Here is a 21,648-nt window from a genome sequence, read left to right as displayed (position 1 = left end):
ACCCCTCCGGTCCAGTGGATCACTGCATAGGAAACATACAAACATATTTTATTCTCGTCAGCAGTTTACAGTGTAATCGATTTGGAAATGCTTGTCAATGCAAGTATAGCCACTTGATTTTAGAAAATGTCATGGCTAATCCACCGCATATCAAGGTTAGTGTTTTTTATACTGCATTAAACTGCACTACAGTCAGCGGGGATACATCGAATGTGAAATGAAGATGTGACATTTGTGGCTTCTAAAGATTACTATTTGTCTAGGAGTGAAACAATATTAGATGAGCAAAAAACATGATTATGACATTAAAATGTGGTTAGAAAGGAAAACTTAAAGGATTATAGACAACACATTTTATCAGGAATTATGCCAGACTATGACTCGACATACCTCATTTTGTTCTTTTCTCCAGGTGTAGGTCAAGTGAAAGGTCATTTGTGATTTAAAAAAAATCTTTGGTTAAAGAAGGTATAATATCGAATAACGAATACCTCAAAGCACTACAGAACACTAGGCATCATACTGCTGCTCGATGTATGAATGAGCGATGCATGTTTCCTAAGTTTAGTTAACTCCTATTATTCGACACATTGTGGCGGAAGGATAAATAGCAAGTAGCTGCTCATGCAGCTTCAACATATAGGGAGCGGATGATAAATCATACAGGTCAATCAGATCAGTGAGTGCCAGATGCCACAATAAGTCAAGTATAAGCCACATATTGATGAGGTTTTCACAAGCTAAATTAGTAGAGCCAATTGGTGTCATGTGATGGATTTATAAGGTCCAGGAATTTTAAATCTCACATTCATATTCTTAATTGTATTTACTAGATGTTCGTTTGTCGTACGCAGTCATTATCATCTTTAATGCAATTTTGTGCCAAAAGCTGTTTTTTTATGTCATTAAATTTCATTTAAATTACATTTTACTGACTGATATTAATACTTAATAGTATAATGTGACTTACTGACATGTTCAACATTAATACAGCTTTGTTTTGTCCTGCTGCGAACGAATAAGGTCTTAATAACTGAGCCTGCACTGGTTATGTCACAGACCACGTCATACTAAACAATTAGATCATTTGAACCTTTCCCAATTCTGGCTGTTGACAATAAATTACATGGTGAATCTATAAGTGAAGGATGGCTATCATTATTATTTACATCTGATTCCAAAGACCACTGAATGTGCAGGGATTTGTTTGTAATCATCTAAGAAGGAGGTTCAACATCTGCATTAACTTCACTGTAAAAAATCTACCTTTAACATGAATTTAGCAATCAATGGAAATCAAATACTTTAAGTACACTATCAAAACAGTATACCTTCAGGTCTTAAAATGTACACTATTGAGGACACTTCATCATCATTTTGTTTTGCTGTTTCTCAAGCTGCTGACAGAAGCAGCAGTATGTGCAATGTGTGACTGTGGGCAGTCAATGGTCCTGCTGTCTTACACAATTACCATCAGTGGACATTACTTTGGTTATTACTTTGGCTGAAAACTAGAGCCATTTTGCATTTGTTACTGTGAAACATGTGGTGCTGACACTTGATACTTACCTCTGCTGCCTCAGCCATCGATACAGAGCTGGCAGGCAGCACCTTTTCTCCCTACTCACCCTCATGTTGTTTCTATACAGCAGTCGCAGAGTGACACCAGCTCTGTCCTCGCTGTCTGCTGTGCTCGAGTGTGATTTGTCAGGTAGACTGAGAGAGGGGAGCAGGAGCTTCATGGTCCTCAAGAGGGCAATGTTTCTCTAGTGAAGAAAGGTGTCCATCTCAGCACAGGACACAGCATTTGTTTTCACACTGCTATAACTAAAATGGATGGTAGGAGGAAATGGAAAACTTTCTTCCCTGTATATTGTGGCCTTAAACTTAAACATAAAAACAGGTCTCCTAGAAGAATTTGGTTGGGGGGTCAGGGGTGGTCCGCCATGTGGATTCCTTTCATGTGTCAAAAACAGTACACGTTTTGGCCTGCTAGTTTTGATTCCCATGCCGCAGCAGACCTCGGCAGACGATGGAGTGAAGCCTGCGCACAGCAAACACACTTCTTCACTCGTCTCCTCGGAGAGGGTTCAATCAGAGGAGAACACAAACAATATTCCTAGATGGGCCAATCCACTGCCCTGAGCCGAAAATTAAGTCAAATCAAATCATAACTGGGCAAAGAATAATAAAGACAAATGAGCCCAGTGGTTCAGCTGGGCCTCTGCAGGGGGACAGCTTGCTATGGAAATTTCCGAGCAGTGTCCCCCACAATCTCCCGTGTGGAGTGTGTGTCGGCCGGTGATGGGAATTCCTGAGCTCCTATTCAGAACCAGGAACAATGCACATGAACAGCTTTAGAGTAAAACAACAGGAAACTGGCACGGGCTGCTGTTTGCTCCCGCCCGCGACTCCCGAACTCCATCATTGGTTCACACTGAAAACTGGCTGCTCACAAGAGGCAGCGACGCTCCTCCATCCTGATCAGGTGTTCACATGCCAACAGGAAACGTTGAGTGTATAACAGGGGATCATGAGGGAGTAATTTAAGATGGGCAACTCACGAGCTCAGAACAGGCCTGTAAGCGAACAGTGATCCTCACACGAAACGGGGTCTTTCTCCACTGGTGCTAAACAATCTGCAAATTGTCTCCCTTTTCGTGTGCAGAAACAAAATTTCAAGTGACAACTCCTTCGAAACACAATAAGGCAGTGCAGCGTTTTTCTTCAATTCACTTCCATCGAAGAAACATGTTTCCCTTCAAATGAACAATTTATTGATAATCGGTCACATTAAGTGCCCAAACGCACTTGCAGGTATGTGAACAGCTTCGCATGGGCTCTACGGATTTTCCTTTCCCATGACATCAAAGTGTACATTGCTCAATTTTCCATTTTAAACAGAAGTCATCACAGGTGCAGATGGGATACACAACTTTAAAGTAGCCTCTTTAGGGAGGACTCACAAACATCTCTGCAGAGGATTCAGCTCTGCATTCGTCTCCTCATAGAGTCCAATGTTGAAGTGGCTGTGTTGTTCACACACAACCATTTTCTGACATATTAATGTTTTCAATACATATTAAACCAAACTCAGCAAATCATAATTCAGGGTGGGTTACTATTGCATGACAAACATACAATGGCAAAACAAAACACGGCAAGTAGGCCTTGGGAACATGTTGGCAGGCATGAGTAAGATATAGTCCAATTTATACCTCTAAAATTAAAATTCAAACATGAACTGTTAAATAATTTCTAAAACTTTGATTTACACAGACCTACTTACTGAACAAATAGCAAATTCCTGTAACTTTGTACCAACATATTACTGATACTGAATATTATTATTCTTAGAGGACCTACTTGTTTCAGAGCAATAAATGAAACAACACAAAACTCTCTAAGCTTTTTTTTTTTATCCATTACTACTGTAGTTTTTTTTAAAGATCACATTACACAACCATTTCTAAGGTAGGGATGCACAAAATAAAATGTGAAAACATGTTAGTATTTGTTTTACTAAGCTATGACTGTTGTTATGGGCGGTTCCCTGGGCGAATTAGTATTCAGCACTCCACAGAGTTGACTATTTAGATTTACCATTAAACAAACTGAATTCATTGTCTATCTTGCAATTTGGTGTTCTAATATTGAGGAACACATGAATAAAAGATACTCTCAAATCAACAGTATGAACCTGATTTGTAACTTTTCAAACAATGTGTGAGCTTCACTATTGACCCTTTAACTGGTGAGACCTTCAAAGTGGTTGGTAACTTGAGCACACACACAGGCAGGCCAGTGAGAGTGTATCAAAATTAAAACACAACTCTTCTTCAGTACACCACACTCCATTCACCTCTTAAACTATTTTGTTGATATCAAAGCCTGGTGAAGGCAAGATATCTAGAAACCTGATTGTGAAGAGCTGAAGAAGAGTAGTGTGACCAGGGTTCTCATCCTGATCAGCTTTGCAGTACCAACTCAACTACTACACCTTCAATGAAAACCTCCAAAAATGTCTAATAATGGTTTCCATTCATTAAAAACAGATAACAGAGCAGAAATATTATTGCACTGTAACTTGAAGCTTAAAAAAATGATGTTTTTTGATTCTCATTAAAGCGTCTGTTCAGGATGTAGACACAATAATAACTATACAGTTTAACGGTAAGCAGAATGATAGCCCAGACCTTTGTTAAGCTTGTCATTTCCAGCTTTTGGTAACAGAGTGAAAGGGGCCCTATAGTAGCTTTGGAGGCTATTGTTTTTGGTTTTACCGTAGTAGAGGTGTTATTGTGTCCACTCAATCCATTTGTAAATTCTCAATTTGTTTTCTTGTAGAAGAGTTGGCTAAGCTAAAATGTTTAACGGGTAAATCAACCCCAAAAAAGTGTTTTATCGTCTATTTCTTTTTAAATGAAACTGAAATGTATTTAATGAATGCTCCTCATATTTTCCTGTAATTTGACTGAATTACTGCAGGTTTATGATTTCGTAAGCAATTCATACAACCTTTCAAAAATAATTTCCAAAAAACACACGTCCTTTTAGTTTTGTAGGAGGGCACCATTTGTCCTTTGAGTGGATTACATGGCAACATACAAACACTAAGGAACCATACTAGTGTACCCTATAATGCAGAACACACAGCATGCAATAGTTACTGACATACAGCAGATTCCTTATTTTTTAACAACACTTGAGAGTTCAGATTTTTTTTTTTTTTAAGATGCTCCACGGACCACAATCATGACCAGATAGTCCTCTTCGCTTTTAGCCAGAGCTTTGGCAGAGGAATCCAGGAACTGTTGGGAGAAATCACAGGGAGGGAAAGCATGAAGAACCCCCGTGTTGTCTTTATCCCGGCTCCCTCCCACAGGCAGGCTGATGACTCCGGCTGCTTGTTTCTGGTTGAGGTAGGACACCAGGTTGCGAAGCGGACGCTGTGTTGATGATGCAGGGTCTGATGAAGATGAATCCTCTGTGGGACCAGGAACTGCCAGCAGGATGGCGTAGCCACCGGGACCCGCCACCTTGATGCGCCGGGACACCTCGTCGAGCTTGGGCTGGTCTAGACGGAGACGCTGAGTAATCTTTAGCTCTCCCACCTGCCTTCCTGATGTGCCCTCTGCAAGTAGGTCGCTGGCCACGTTGTGATCGCCCTCCAGCAGGTGCATGTTGGCTGGAAAGTTGCTGTTCTTGAGCAGAAGCATGCCATGCCAGGCCAAACCGAGTTTGCTGCCATCTGGTTTGGACGCCTGGCCTCCCTTGGAACTGATTTCAGAACGTTCCCTCTTGGCCGGCCCCTTACCACCGTCACCTGCTTTGCGCTTACGCTCTCCAACTGCTGAAACACCGCTGCCTAAAGGTCCCTTGTCAGAGAGATTCTGGCTTTTGAGTCTCCGCTCAGCCCCGCCTCTTTCAAGGCTGCTGTGGCCCTCTCGTGCGGGGGAGGGTCGCTCTCCCCGAAGGGGCCGATCTGAGTCACTGAAGCGCCCTCCGTCTCTGCTGCTACCTCCAGGACTGCAATCTGGAGAAGCACGCCTACGCCTTAGTGTCCTTTCAGTGCTGTCAGGGGAGGGGTCTATGTGGCGTCCGTCTTCCATTGCACGTCGCTTTCGTGGAGGTTCTCGTCCCTGCAGCTCTCGCTCCAAAGACCAGGGCTCTCGTGCCCGTCGCTCACGTTCCAAGTGCTCCAGAGGCTCAAAGGGTGAGGCTCGAACCCGATCTCGAATGGCTGGGTTGGGCCACTCAGTTCCGGGAAAGAGCTCTCTCTCCCTGAAGTGAAGAGGAGGTGGAGTCCGTTCCCTGACCCTCAGGGGTTCAGGTGTGGCACGGTGGACAAAAGACTCTGCCACCATATCAAATGGTGGTATAGGGAGAGGCTGCAGGAACTGCTGCTGGTAGCGATGCTCAGTGTCAGCAAAGTCCACTCTAAGTCTTCTCTCTGGACCCCCCAGTGGGAAGCCCCTCATGTGTGTGCATGCCGCCTGTGCAGCATCCAGACTTTCATACTGAATATAGGCCCAAGTGTCCCCCTTTCTGAAGTCAATGGTTCTTATAGTGCCAAAGCGATCAAACTCTCTTGCCAGGGCAGCAACAGGAACCCATGGCCCAAGTCCCCCAACCCACAGGCGTGTGGTGGGAGTTGCTTTACCATAGCCAATCTTTATGGGGTTGTGTCCCACTATTTTGCCAGACATGCTTAATTTAGCACGATGAGCCATGTCCAGATTCTCAAATTTCAAAAATCCATATGTGCTGGTTTGTCCCCGTGTGGGTCTTTTAATGTCCACTTCTGTTATGATCCCAAACCTGTCAAAAGCTCTCCTCAGGTCTGCTTCAGTCACAGTTGTATCCAGATTGCCTAAAAACAACGTCCTATTGGCTCTTTGGTCATCTTCTGGAGATATAAAATCCTCTTCTCGAAAGGCTGCTCGCTCTGCAATGAAAGCTGGTCGCGTCCTGGCTTCGAACAGGGCAAACTCCCGGTCCCGCTCCAGCTCTCTGGGCAGAGGGGGCGGCGGGGGAGGGGGCAGCCGGCCCAGGGCCAGCTGCTGCAGCCGGTAGTCTCTGTATCCGAGCCCAGTGGGCGACAGGGGTCTCTGCAAATGTCTGTGGCTGGGAGCTGCCCCATACAAGTCTCTCTCCACAGGGGAGCGGCTTCTCCTCCGGTTGATGTACACTGCCTCTATTTTCAGTGGCCGGTCATACAGCACCAGCCGGCCCCGCGCGTGCTTTGCGGCACGAGCGTCCTCCGGCTTCCTGAAATTCACAAACGCGATCCGCTCGTCGTTGCTGCGGCTTATCTTGACGCTCACATCTCCAAATTTCTTAAATTCATGAAAAAGTCCATCCTCTATGTCCTCGTCGTTCAGCTGGGTGCCCAGGTCGCTTATTTTGAGGGTTTTGTACTCACTCTCTGCACCGGGCGGCTGCACCCGCTGCTCCCCCCGAGAGGTGGTCCTCGCAGGGGCTAAATCCAGCGTCAGGCTCAGGCTGTGGTTTTTACCCACGGAGCTGGCGACTGCAGACTGACAGCCGTGATTATTTCCAGTCCGACTGTGCCCGTCGAAATCTCTGTCTCTTTTTTCAGCCAGCAGACTCCTTCTCGTCGAGCCTCCGTCGTTTTTCGTCGAGCTATTCCCATTATTACTCCCGGTGGACACGGAGAGAGCCCCCATTTTCTTGCTGGTCGGGTGGCATCCTCCCCGGTCTCGTATATCGTCCAGGGCCCGGGAGCGTTTTTTAATCGGCGACCGCTCTTTACCTTTCATTTCAGTCCACACGGAGCCGACCCTCGGGACGCCTTGGCTTTTAACGGTTGTTTCTGCAAATATGTGCAGAGAACGATTGAAATGAAAAACGGATTTATTCACTGACCCTGCGGCAAAACAACAACAGTCGCCATTTTGTAAAGATTACTGTGGAGGCCCGCCCATTCGTCCTGATTGGTTGAAAAAGTGGGTGGAAAACTTTAAAGCAGCTGTCAATCATCCACTGAGCCATTTAGATGGAAATTAGTGTTAATGTGTGATTCACTTTTTTATAAAGAAATTAAGTGCGGTGGGAAAAACAAGGAGGAGATCTTCTATGTCCTGTAATCAGGCACCAATTTTGACATTTATAATTAATTGAGTGTATATTTGAATGTCATTTGTTATTCTTTTTTCTGCATGGTGTCCATTCCCAGTCAAATAAAGTATACACAAACTGACTAAATATCTAAAATGTCCCCTTTTTGCAGGAGTACGTCTTTTTTAGTTTATGAGTGTGATTTCTTTGAGAAAAGAGACATTGCAAACGAATAAATATACCCCAAAAAATGCAAGAATTTGCCAATGACCTACTTTTTGTCAGAAATCAGATGCCAGGGCGTCACGAAAGACTTTATAAATTACATCAAAACAAAAACAGGCCGTGTTGTATAAATGTTGCAATGGGACATACAGTTGTTAAAAGCAGTACAGATGTATACAAGCAATGCATATTTGAAGCAAAAAGAGAGTAATGCTGACATTAGTATGCATTAATGATCTATTGTTTTAAATGGTTACTGACATACTAACTTTTCCTTTTACAGGGAACCACAACAATTATGTTGTAGAGAGGGATAGAGGAACTGTTTACACAAGTTGACCTAGGATAGTCGAATAGGATACCACAAGGTGGCAGTAGTTGAACAGCCCAGCTAGAAAGGTTAAGTAGCACTTAAACCCTTCACAAATCCTTAAAAATGACCTTGGCTTGGATAGGGATTTCTCCGTAGGTGTCTGGACAAAGCAAGCTGCCGATCAACAAGTTATTTGGCAACTTCTCAAAGGTGTAACGTTTCCAAGCTCTAGTCATATTGTGTGATTTAAAAAAAGAGTTAATAACCAAGTTAATAAGTAATAAGTCGCCTCAAAGTGTTGTAGGTTAAGTACAATATATAAAGGAATTTCATAGGTTACGTCTAAGCATGTTGTTTAATAGTTTGAAGAGGTTGAAAGCAGATAAAAAGTGACTATTTGGGTTATTCACCTCCCAATAATGAATCAAACGTTAGTTTGAAACATGCTAAAATAATACTAAATAAAACACTCTAAAACATATTATTGTTAAAAGTTCTACTCAGTCTGTCACTGTGTTTCTTTTCCTGTAGATAATAAACTGCTATATTAACTTGCACTTATAAATGTCTGAAAGCAGCCAAACAACTGGCTATTCCACAGTTTGAATGTGGTACTGAGTTGGCAGCACTGTGCTAACACATTGTTCAGCTTAATGCTGTTTGACTACTTCACGAGGATCTGATGTGTCACAATAACTGCACTTCAAGGCCAAGATAAATCTTGTTGAGATCAAAGCTCAGAACAGTGGCCAGCAGGCAGCTGTGCAGATTTTAATGAGCATTAAATCATATTTTTTGTCCATTAATGAGACTGAGGGTATAGTAATTTCCAGACCCTAGTGGCAGTCTTCACCCGATGACCCTTACACACAGAGTGATACTCAGTTAATAACTTCTCCCAGCATTGCGCACTCTTACCTAAACATTTTTCTTTTCATTTGTGACAAATCATACAGGGCCTCTGCAGCATGATGTATTGAGTTTATACAGATCAAAGCTTGTGCCACGTCAGTGATACTTGCATGACAATGTAATAAAAACTGTTGGAAGAAGAGATCATTCATTGTGATCTTATTTTAAGTGGAATATACCATGGTGCATTTATTTTATTGTCAAATATTCTATTACATCTGTGCTGGCAGTGTTCAAGAGTTGCAGATCTAATTCACAAAGCCACTGAGTTTCCTCTTCTGTTCATGGACAGATCATTTGGTTAACCTACTCCTTATCAAAAAACAAATATTAAAATTGAGCACTGATACACCATCTGCTATTTCTTCAGCTTTCCTAAAGATGACCATCTCCTCAATCCCTTATCCCTACTGACAGGTCTCCTTATCTCCTCCACTTAATCTGAGATTTAATCAGGGGGACTGAAACTTCAGTGAGGGCTGCCGTCTCCCAGGGCCTGGCTGGAATTCGAAGCTGTGGGTGTGGAAAGTGTTTCTGATGGGTTTCTGCTTTCTTCTATTGGAACCACATGTTAGTGGCTCACACAAAACCCCGACACAGACTGAAGGAACGGAGAGCCAGTATCACCTCTGGGGAGTAAGCAGGATTTGGACGTGTTTTGTCCAATGGTGACAAGTTGCATTCTCAATGCCTCACAGATTTAAATGATTGTGCATCTGTGGAAGATATTCAACAGATGGGATGGTACGATGCGATTCAGTGTTTTCTTGACAATAAAGTTAATTGTTTTGGGGTAAAGCACAGCTTGCATTTCCTAAAAACTTTATGAATGCATTCAGAATAAATACAAGACTATGTATGCCACAGGAATATATTGATGTCTTATTTTTTCAATAGACACAACAGTATTTAAAAATTTAAAATCACTTTAGTGGATAGCACAATCAAAACATTGTCATCCCGATTTCTTCTGTTAGTGATTACTCAGTTGGTCATGTTTGACCACTGACGTCAAATGGAAAGCCATCCTTCAGTGGGAGGCTCTTTACTGTATCATAAGTAAAGCAGTGTGGCAACTCAGTTCGCGTCTCATAAATGAGCCTGCCACACGCTGCTGATACATAAGGTGCTACCTGAAGGATCTTGAAGTGAGGCCCATGCTGCAAACCTTAACTCTTTTTGTGTATTTCCCTAGTAAGAAGAAGTTCACTTCCTACACAGCAGAAGTCTTTGTGTTTATGGCAACCACAGCCTCCAAGGATTTTTGACTCGCAAACCAAATTCCTAGTTAAATATGAGTCACAATTTAGTTTTGTCTTTTATAATAGCATAAAATAATTCAAGCTGAGGTTGTTTGTGTCCCATTATCTTAATGTATTTTCCCAAAACTAGTTCCCTGCTGAACAAGACAGAAGATTTAGATGGAGGCCTTTATTACGGGTCACACTATAAAGCACAACAGTCAAACAAAAAAACAATGATTAATACGATAATTACAATTTTTACATGCTTAAATAATATTTCCTCTTTGGTCTCAGCATTGGGATATTCATCTAAAACTGGTAACAATAGTTTATATACAATAGGGTTTCGTGCTTGAGGCTCAAGTGGCCCCCAATGTTTATGAAATTCATATTTTTAAAAATCTTCATAATGATAGAAAGCCTCGAAGTTGGCTCACATAACAGTTAAGAGGAATTATTTGAAACATATGCTGAGGGGAGTGTGTACATTGAGGGATGTGTATGGGTCAAGGATGTAGTATGCTTTGGCTCAGTCAGTGCATAATGTGGAGCTGGCTCTGTTGTGGTCATGTAGGCCAGGAGAGGATGCTGCCTGGCTCTTTGGCTTTCATACGCAGCGCCACAAGGCCCGTCGGCTTGTAGTCGGTCTCCGGCCCCTCCATGGAATGGGGACCGAGGCCGCCTGGGAAGCTGTGGAGTGAATACAGGCCGTTGATGCCCGGATGGTGAGACGGGTGGTGGTGGTGGTGGTGATGGGGATGGGGATGGCTCTGGGATGGGGGCATACCCATGAAGCCCTGCAGGTTGCTGTGGGAGTGAGGGTATGGACTCATACAGGACGAGGGGATGGAGTCCGCTCCTAGGACGCAACCAGCACCCGGAGCCCCGCCTCCCCCGGATGCCGCCCCGGCCCACAGGTTGCCCTGCATCTGCACGTGAGGAGATTTAAGATAAGACACATTTGGAATTTGATGGAATGGACATGAAAACATTTCATTCTTAATGCTACTAACCCAAAATTAAGATACAATATATTCAAAGGTTGGATGGGCTTGAAAACAAAACAAGTTCCCAGCAGGGTGACATGTTTACTAACGCTTCCACTACAACATGCATGTCATGCGAGATCAGCGGTGGTCTACCTGATATGTATCATGGCGAGGGAGAAGAGAGATATCATATGTAGCAGCAAAGTGGTTGCGGACATCCTGGATCTTCCCATAGCGTTCCCGTTTCCTCCACTTGGCTCTACGATTCTGGAACCAAACCTTTCAATACAAAAATAAACAAGAACATGAACGTTTTCAGAGACAATTGATCTTGTTCAGGGCAGCAATCTATAATTATCTTTCTTTTGGATTATTAAATATACATTTGGTCTTTACATTTTTCAGAAAATATTGAAAAATGTTCATCCCGTTTTCTAACACACCTGAACCCGAGCCTCAGTGAGCTCGGTCCTCAGGGCCAGCTGCTCCCGGGCATACACGTCAGGGTAATGTGTCTTCTGAAACACTTTCTCCAGCTCCTCCAGCTGGAAGGTGCTGAAGGTGGTGCGATTGCGTCGTTTCTTGTTCTTGCCCGATAGGTCAATGGAGTCGGCGATAGAGTCGCCATGCAGACCCCCGCCAGGTTCTTTCAGCTTCCCACAACAGTCTGTGCCAAGGCCAGGATAGCCCATTGTCTTTGGAGCTCCTTTCTCTCTGGCTGTGACATGAAGCGCATACAGAAAATGTAATATACTCAACAATAAATATTCACACAAACGTAAAGTATTGTGTTGTCATTTCATCAAAATATATTTATTTTGTAAGCCTTTTAGACTGCTGTTAGGGCTTAAAGGTACCACTGATTTTCAGAGTGTATTTTTACTTTAATATGAAATAATCAACATCTGGTACATTTTGTAGCATTTCTTTTGAAGGAAGACAAAGTCAAAACACATTTTAGCATTGTTTAAGTCTCATCCTCTCAACTTATTTGTTGAGTCTGTTAAAACTGTTTTTCAAATGAAAATGAGCTTTTGTGGTTAAGTAAAGCTAATATAAAGTGAAGAAATATAAAGTTTTGATGGTTGCCGAAAAATGTAGAATAACAAACACACTTTTTTACAGAAAAGGCCAGTGCTGGAAACCAAATCTCTTTGCATGTTAGGCAGCACTGCAAATAACTAAATGATCAAGTATTCCCATTTTCATTGCTGGGAAAAAAGACCAAATTTCTATAATTCTACAAAATCTAATTGAACAGCATAACGCATCAAACATTTTGTCTGAACATCTTGCTTGTTTTGAATGCTTCTAAATTTGATTCCTGAACTCAACTATAAGAGGCTGAACTGTGGTACTGGACAAAGCAACACGCACAACACTAATTCAGTTCAACAGCAATTTAATTTGATTAGCTGAAACATCCCACAGTAAACTCTCAGTGAGTTGGTTTGAATTAAACCCACAAGACAATCAATAAAAAAACTGATTTGATTTGTATTTGGAAACTTATAAAAAGAAAATGCTACAGTGCACTTTCTCAACCGACAAACCAAGTTATTATATGGAAAACATTATTGCATTGTCCATATATTAACATTAAAAGAAAGAAAACTAGAAAACAGCACAAAATTGTAAATTCCTATCTGTTAAAGTCACCTGATTTTTTAAATAAATAATGTACATACTGCCCTTGACATTTAGCGGAAGGGGGAAATCTGAAAGCATAATTCCCTTTCCCGTTAACCGACCATGGAAAAGCCTGCTCCCTCCCGCAGTGTTTGAATGTTGTTGTCTGCATTCATTATGTTTCACCCTGAGCTCCAAAACAAAATCTCTTTCCGTCTATCTGCAGGCACTCACTTACTGGGGGCTGCTGAGACATTACTTTACTATTCTCCTAATTCAATATGGGGCCCAACAGAGAGCACTTTTCATTGCAACATTAATTTCCTCATGTCCATTAGATCTAACCTCACACTGCAGTTCATGCTGCAAATACTCTCTGTTAAAATTTCAAACTGGGGCCGCAGGACATTGTATAGCTTTTACCCTGTCAAACATCCACATCCGCTCTGACTCTAGTGTAACCGGAGATCTTTGTGAAATGCAGGAAAAGGCAAATAAGATAAATTCAAAATGTATAGGTAGGAACATCATGCTGGGAGCAAGGGGATACATTCTAACACACAGTCTTGGTAGAAATGTAAGCTTTTTATTTTGTGGGCTGCTTGGTCTGCAGAAGTAATTCAACTTCAGTTTATTTTTCCAGTTCATTTAATGGATATATATTCACTGCTTTTAAATCTGTATGCCAATAGTTAGAAGATATAGAAATAAAGATCTTTAAATTGAGACCATCCCAGTCTCAAAGTAATATTTTTATTTAAAGACTTACATGTATTCGGACCACCTTTTAGTTGTAAAGTAGTGAGAAACCATTTTGCCATTTTTGCTGGAAAAATATATACTTCCATTTAAAAAAGTTTAAGCAGTTTATTGAGAAACAATTTCAGATCAACTCACCATTACGCACTCATTAATAAAATGCTGCCTGTTCTGTACTAAATGTTCAAGAATCCATTGTAAGTAACATTAATAATAAAATTGAAGTGGGAAGACGCTTGAAAGTTTATAAATGTTTCGGTTTGTCCTACAATCAAGGAACTTTGCTTCCGCTGTATACAAAACAGGAAAACGTGTCTGCCTTTGAAGGTGAACGAACCCAAAATCTAAAACATACAAATGAAAAGAAGTTTGTATAGACACACACACACGGGACCTTTTTTGCACATGCATGCAAAGCCCTACTTATTTAGAGTAATATACACAGTCATTTACAAATTAAATCAAATAACACTGAACACTTTACGGTGCACAAGCATAGGTGGATCTATGTGTGTCAGATAAATGGGAAGACCACACATGCCTACTCTTATTAAAACCCAATTTAGAAGAAAAGTAATAAAATCCATTTTCAAACAGGACAACTGATATCGTTATCATAACTAATTGTGAAAAAAGTCTATTGGCTGTCTTTGGCAGGATCTTGAATCAAGCCTTGTATATTATTCTGGACACAGATATCACAAAGATCATCTGCGCTCATATCCTCTGTTGCTTTGCAGAATCGTCAACAGCAATAAATAAAGTGAAGGAGCGCATCGTTCCTTCAGTGTTTGGTTGCAAATGTACATTTTGTTACTTTACTTCCTAGCTTGACATTTACAGGCTGTAATGTCTGACTCAAGCACGCCTGCTGGCAAAATCCAAGTCAGTTCCGGTGTTTTACATTACAAAATCATGCTCCTGAAGAGAATAAGAAACATAAGAGTGTAGGGACTATAATTAAAAAAATATGAAACCTAAAAGCTGGTAACTGACTGGTAGCCTAATGACACACCTGACTTGCTGCAAGCTGACCTTTAACCTCTCACTTTAAATTAAGGAAAGTCAAGTGAAAGAAATGTGTTGACATTTTTATCACAATGCATTCATTTGCAAAACCAGTCAGAGCCAATCAACACTTTGTTATAATTGTTAGTTTTAAAAGGATACATTTGAAAAGCGTGCAAAATGCAGGAAAAAGAGATTTACTGAAAAGCAGTTTAGATGTGTAATTTAATTCATTGCTAAATTTAACAATGTTTTCTAAAGGATAGATATTATTATTTTTTTTTATTTCTCCATTTGTTGTTTTGACACCCACTTGTGCATTGTGGTATACTGTAGAAAGGATTTTAGCACCATACAAAATTTGGCAAAAATACTTGTTTATTATGTCTCTCTCTTATTATTATCACTTATCAAAATGCAGTGTTTTTCAAACAACATATTCGTTTTTTTATAGTTAGCAGAAAGATGATTTGTTGCTTTTACATATTCGTTTGTAACACATAGGCCTACATTCTTTCCAACTCACCTTCTGAGTTGCCCTCATAAAAAGCCGTCTTGCCGATTGTCGCTGTCCCCTTTGGGTCCGGGTTTATACTCTCCAAGAACTTGCTGTGTTTGGACGGTGAGCCGGGCGGGTTGTTCGAGGCCGCGCCGTGCGTAAAGTCCGCTGCAGCGTCCCCAAACCTCCCCATGGCAGCGGCGTACAGATCCCCGCGCAGGCTGAGGCGGTGAGGAAGAGGAGGAAGGTGCGAGGGTTTCTGCAGCTCATCGCAGGCGAGAAAGGAGCCGCCGTGCTCCAGTCTGGGAGAGTGTTCAGGCGTCCTCCTGCTGGTCTGCGAAGAGAAAGGCAAACAACTCTCCGTCTCCATCTTACGGGTCCAGCGGGCAGTATAGACAGCGACTGGGCGCTGATAGTGTGGGCGCCTGACTGAGAACGTTTTTTTTCTATTCTGTGTTCTTGTCAAGTGGGTGGGATTTAACAGATCAGAAACAAAGACCCGTGAAACCGGGAGTTGGAGTGTGTGTGCGTGCGTAAAACAGAGTGAGAGAGAGAGGGAGAGGCTGTGTGTGTGTGTGTGTGTGTGTGTGTGTGTGTGTGTGTGTGTGTGTGTGTGTGTGTGTGTGTGTGTGTGTGTGTGTGTGTGTGTGTGTGTGGTGGCGTCTCTTTTACGGCATCCAGCAGTCTGATATAATCCGCCAAAAATTCAATCACGTGTGGTTTTTGTCCCTCCAATTAACCATTTAATTCCCATTTCATATGATGTTATGGACCTAATCACCAAACCAAGTAGGACAGGAGAAGCAGACACTCGAATGTTTACGCACGGAGTTGAACGAATGAAACAACATTTTAACAGTTCAATTACGCCTATGGCACTGTCTGTTTTTTATTTATTGTATCAGCATTCAAATGTAATATTACTTTATTTTATTCCATTGTATTTTTATTTTATCAGAATAACGATTGGGCCTAAATGTTATGTTTTCCTATTCTTCGTCAGAAAGAGGCTTTTTAACTTTTGATAACAAATGATGCATGTATGATCTAGCTCTTAAAATATTTAACAGCTAAACTACAGTATACATATATATATGTTTTTATATATATATGTTTTTATTATATTGATATGGGATGTTTTGCTTCCATGTGTTCTTCTGCACCTAAATGAGAATCGGGAATAAGTCCTACACCAACATCCTGGATGTCACAAATTATTAAATTCACTGTTGTGACACAAATGTCTGATCATTTAATAAAATTGAAAAAAGACTAATGCAATTACAAAGCATGTGGAAATAAGGTCAAAATACTGCCACGGTCAAACAAATTCGTACGAAAACATAAGCATAAAATAAAATGTATAAAAAAAGACGATGTATTAACTGATATTTGGCTGTTTTGGTTCTGGAACAAAAATGGTCATAAATACTTTTTTAATGTATGTTGAAAATGCGTTGACATCCGGGTTATTGATTAAACGATGTTACGGCATAAATGTCACTTGGTCTTTTATTGAAATCGTGCAACCTAAATAATGTGAATCTCAAACAAAGAACTTCACATTAGCGAGACTATTCTTTTGGACAGATTTATGTTTTTGATCGACAATTTTAACAATAATGTAACATTCCAGAAAAATGCTAAATCGAAATAAACATGATTATTATTATATTGGTTAAAATATTAAACACAAAATACTAACTTTTTACCGATGTTTCTTCTTGTTATACAGTGTTATTTTCGCCGTTTTTTCGACGTCCTTGGTCCTGTGGTTTTAATAAATATTACTGAATGTCCTTCGGAAATGATACAAACAGTATCACAATAGTTAAGCATGTTATAACGTTCCCTGCTTTAGTGAAATGCAGTTTTAATTAATGCAATGCAATTACTAAATCTTTGGGGGAGTTTTACTTAAACTCACTTGACAATTATTTTTGATCATTATAAAACTAATAAATATAAAAATAAATTGTATGTCCATTGCACAGAGCACAATAAGTTATTCATTTAAACCGCAGCTCAAAACTGACTGAATGTCTCGAGTTGGACTCAGCATAAGATAAAAGGCTTTTGATATTGACATGTTATCTCCGATCTAGACAAACCTCGTCTAAATAGAGTGCACTTACCAGGTTCAGACACAGTACCGATGGTTTTGGGGACATCTCACCATCTCTGTGGATACCTGAGGCCACATGCTCCTCAGCTGATGGACAAGTGTGTAAACAGGAGGTCCATTTGGGCCAAGAGGCCTCATAAGCCCCATTTGATTCCATGTTGAGCCCTGAAGTGTCCACAGTAACAGATCATAGTGAAAAAAGGCTGTACAACGAGAAGTACAGTTAAGATGGGATGTAAATGATGGCAACATGTGAGCTTAAATTCTTGCTTGAATTTTTATTTGTACAACTTCCAACTTCAGAATTTTCAATGACAAATAGAGAACAGAAACCTAGCAACTGTTTTTTCGGTATAACCACAAAACAACAATAAACCAACTGGAAAACATGTTTTCAATTGTAATGACAATATTATTCGTACTCCAATGTGCAGATAATACTTTAAAATGTTCCTCTCTTTAACAAGAAACTCTTTAAAGTGTAGTCATAAACAAAATGAAAATCCCCAGCCTTCATCTGGACACAAATTGTAAAGACATAGCTGCTTGCATGGAAAGGAAGAGTTCCTTCAAGTTTAAAATGATTAGTGACCTTAGATATAAGGCCTAATGACATTTATGTGTAACATGACTTAGATTAACATGTTAAAGTCAGTAGAGCGGAGAGGCTAAAAAAGACCACGCTGTCATGTTAATCACAACCACAATGCCACCTTTTACCCTCCCACACTCTGAGTGTATTCATCCACCTAAACTTCAGCCTACGATGTGTACTTTGCCAGCATTTGTCAAACTGTCTGGCTGACCACCATTAAAAACCTCATAATTATGTTAGAGGGGAGTATATGGTTTTTAAGATGTACACACAGGGGGGACACGGATATGTTTCTTACAGCTCGTGACAAGCATGTCCTCTGTAGCCTGGGGCAGCAGAGCTCAAACCCAGCTGAGTAAATGCATTCCAGAAATGTGGGCAAGAGGAAGAACGTCTGCGCTATGATCTCAGAGCCGCCGCAGGTAACAGTGTTTATATGAATATTGCATCGAGAGAGCATAAGATGTAGAGGATTATGGGAATGCTATTTGCTGAGGAATCAAAGCCTCCTATGATTCTGTATGGGACGTTTGTGAGCTGTGGTTTGTTTAATTATACTCGAAAAGAGAGTGGGGGATGTCCTTTCAATCATGCACTGAAAAGTCCAACATTAAGAGAGCATTGTCCTTTATATAAAAACGCACATTTTGTGATGTGTGGAGTTTAACTCTACCCACTCATAGGGAAAGAAGTAGTGGTTAAAAGAAGGGAAATAGCAGAAAATAACATCAACTCGATGTCCATACCATGACCAGCTCCCGCGGTCCTAAACCCTTGTCCTCTGAGCTTGCCCTGGGCATGACCCTGCACAGGAAATCAGTTCAGCCTGTTGGGAGTCCCAGGTCTCCCCCAGCTGCCTCCAGCACCGGGCACAGACAGCGTGGATAAAGGTGACCCTGCACTCTCACCGCGCACCCTGCGGCCCTTGGGATAGAGAGCCACTTCCACCCCTCCCTCCATTACATCCTGCATGGCTGTCAGTCTGCAGGGCTTTGTCACACCCTGTTACACCTTTCATCCTCATGCTTGCAAACACACACAACTTAAGGAAACGTACAGCGGCTTGCATGATACAAAAACATAACTACTATCAAATCGGACAAGCACTAGTCTTCACTATTTCATACCATTTCAAAGTTCATATAATAACTTTGTGATGTTGTAATTGTGAATAACAGTCTTGAGTGAGGAGAGCAAAGGTCTGACCTTTTCCAGTGACAATCTGTGTGATCATCCAACAGCATGAAGATGGAGGAGTTAGAAGAGAAGACCGACCTGCCATAGAAACACAAATATAGACAGCTAGATAGAATGAAGTAAAACTTTGTGCTTCATGCAAGCTGTCTGTCTTTGTCTGGTTATCACTGCCTGGGGCCTTTCCTCTCACGTACAGGGTGGCGATTCAACCTGAGGTTTGCATTAGAATAGGAGAAGGATAGCTAATTTAATTAGCCGCCATGAATGCACAGAGATGATCCCATATGCGGAGAGCCAGGGCTCCTCTCAGAGGCCTCTCTCACATCCTCCAGTCTATGTCCAGAAGCTGCAGAGCCAGCTGAGGATGTGATTGACAGTTGCTGACCTGGGGGTCAGCTGGTTTGAGAGGTGCATTCTGGGAAGCTTAAGATGGTGCGCTGTCGCGATGGGGGTTGAGGTTTTTCGAAAGGGAAGTGGGAAGTGGGGTTGCTGTCCTCTGTCTGACCTCCTGTGAGGCGTCATGGAGCCCAGCGAGTGTTAGCCACAACACACTGGAGATGAGCAGGGCCGTATCTGTCAAAAAGAACAGATATATGTTATTGTTTTACTGTACGATCATATTATTTTCCAAACTGCTCTGCCAGAGCATCAAACCATTGAAAAGGATATATTTTTTTTCCGTTAATTTTACTACTACAAAGTTTGTGATATATTAAGGTGAATTAAATCCCTGGTGATATTTAGGCCAAATGACCTTGATGTTAGACAGTGCAGACAGACAAGTGCTGCAGCTTTTGTTAAAATTTGAATTTAAATGTGGACACAGTTATTGGTTGATTTATCAGAAACAATTTCTGTCTGCTGTTAAGTGAATCTCCTGCTGTGTGTTGCTTTCATGTGGCAGTTTTAGAAATAAGGAGCACATTTTTAGAATCCAAAAATAACAAGGCCAACAACAGATGAACTACTGTAGCAGTTCAATAGATTTATTTTACGTTGCACATTTTTTTTTCCCAGCATAAATATAGAGACAGCTATAATGACTTATGAAACAGTTGTGTAAAAAGAAAAAACTAAATACTAATAATTTCAATAGGAACTACTCACAATAAGACAACATGCTAAGAGCCCAAGCCGATATAAGCAGTAGTGAGACCCTCCGATCCCCCACCCCTATTGTACCTTTCACTTATCGGCATGTACTGTATCTGAGTGGTGTCAAATATTGTTATTCAACTAAACCGGATAATTTGTGAAGTGAAACTTTTTAACATGTATGACATCTGTCTACATAAAGCATTTTTCCCTCTGCAAATGTGTTTTATAAAAATGCCTGTCAGAGTATTGCTTTGTGTCTTCTTTAAAGTGTAATTTCAAATCATAATAATACATTGTCCAGAAGATATGGTGATTTGCTATTCAATTATATAGTACTTGTGTTTATGCACCCACTGCAGCAAAGTATGGACAACTATTTTTCAAATGGCAAGTTCAGGCAACTTGGTCTTGTGCACATCCCTGGTCTACAGGCGAATATATTTTGTACATGATGGGTGATTAATGTAACATAAAAGTTGGTTCATTGCAATGCGAAGTGCCTACAATTGCAATAAAATGGGCCCCCAAACATAATCCTATTTAGGGCCCAGTGCCACAGGTGTCTTGTTCCGGCCCTGCACATGCAGGTGCCATCTTGGACTCTGATCATTTAGAAATGTAGCAATTCGAGCATTAACCTCCTTTATAGTGGTCACAGAAAGCTAGGTGGGGATGCAAGCTCGGCACAGTAGCTAGGAATGAGAAATGCTGCATGTGTGTTTGCACGAACATCGGGTTATGAAGGCTGAGTCTGTCGTGATAGATTCGTCTCTCTGCTAAGGAACAGCTCTTAATGAAGGACAGACCGCCGGTAACGATACAGCCTCGCTCCCTACTCACAATCTCCAGGAATCCGTAAACATGAAACTCAGCAAAACCATCTGGAAGTATCAGCTAAAGGCCCCGATACTGCAGGCACACGCCAGAGCTAAAAAATAAATAATTCTAAAATAAGAGGTCCTGTTGGTGACGCGCGCGGAACAGAGTAGACTTAGAAATAGCCTGCAATTTACCTCAAAAATAAATCTGTAGTGGTTTTGCTTAATGTTATGCGGTAACGATGCTATTTTATGCATTTTATGTTGTTTAAATTCTATAAAGGTATATAGACCTAATTGAACCGTGTATATCTTTAGTTAATCTTGGAAATTGAGGTAAAATAGTCTTTAAAATAGTTTAGAAACGTCTTTATTGACGAAGTTAAAATAACATCAGATTAGAAATGGTCAATTGAAGTGGAAGCACAGCCTACAGTTCTTTGGTAGTTTGGGCTAAAGCCTCGTTTATATGTTTGCCTTGAAAATGACTGGCCAACGTTAAGGTTGAGTTATGATTTAGACTACTTATGACTGGTTTTATTAAAAGATGTTGAGTAAAAAGTAGACTAATGCATCGAGTTACTGGCAAGACGAATTGTTGGACCACTTTAGCTCCAATTTGCGGCTATAATCTTATTGATACAGTTTTTTTTTTA

The 21,648-nt window shown here is 41.1% G+C and overlaps 2 protein-coding genes across 2 annotated transcripts; both read right to left on the bottom strand.

The window, feature by feature from the left end:
• Window positions 1-2,754: 2,754 nt before the first annotated feature.
• On the bottom strand, window positions 2,755-7,410 carry rbm15 (RNA binding motif protein 15). The gene has a single exon (XM_063888855.1). The coding sequence runs from the start codon at window positions 7,281-7,283 to the stop codon at window positions 4,731-4,733; it is 2,553 nt and encodes an 850-aa protein (XP_063744925.1). The 5' UTR covers window positions 7,284-7,410; the 3' UTR covers window positions 2,755-4,730.
• Window positions 7,411-10,501: 3,091 nt separating this feature from the next.
• alx3 (ALX homeobox 3) lies at window positions 10,502-15,529 on the bottom strand. The gene is made up of 4 exons (XM_063892862.1): window positions 15,187-15,529; window positions 11,708-11,982; window positions 11,418-11,543; window positions 10,502-11,204 (listed from the first exon to the last, which is right to left on the bottom strand). Exons 1-4 carry the CDS (start codon window positions 15,527-15,529, stop codon window positions 10,842-10,844), a joined length of 1,107 nt encoding a protein of 368 aa, XP_063748932.1. The 3' UTR covers window positions 10,502-10,841.
• Between the last annotated feature and the right edge of the window lie 6,119 nt (window positions 15,530-21,648).

The sequence above is a fragment of the Eleginops maclovinus genome, chromosome 1, assembly GCF_036324505.1.
Source record: "Eleginops maclovinus isolate JMC-PN-2008 ecotype Puerto Natales chromosome 1, JC_Emac_rtc_rv5, whole genome shotgun sequence".
Lineage (NCBI taxonomy): Eukaryota > Metazoa > Chordata > Actinopteri > Perciformes > Eleginopidae > Eleginops > Eleginops maclovinus.
The sequence above is the reverse complement of the archived record's forward strand: the minus strand, read 5'-3'. Positions and strand labels throughout refer to the sequence as shown.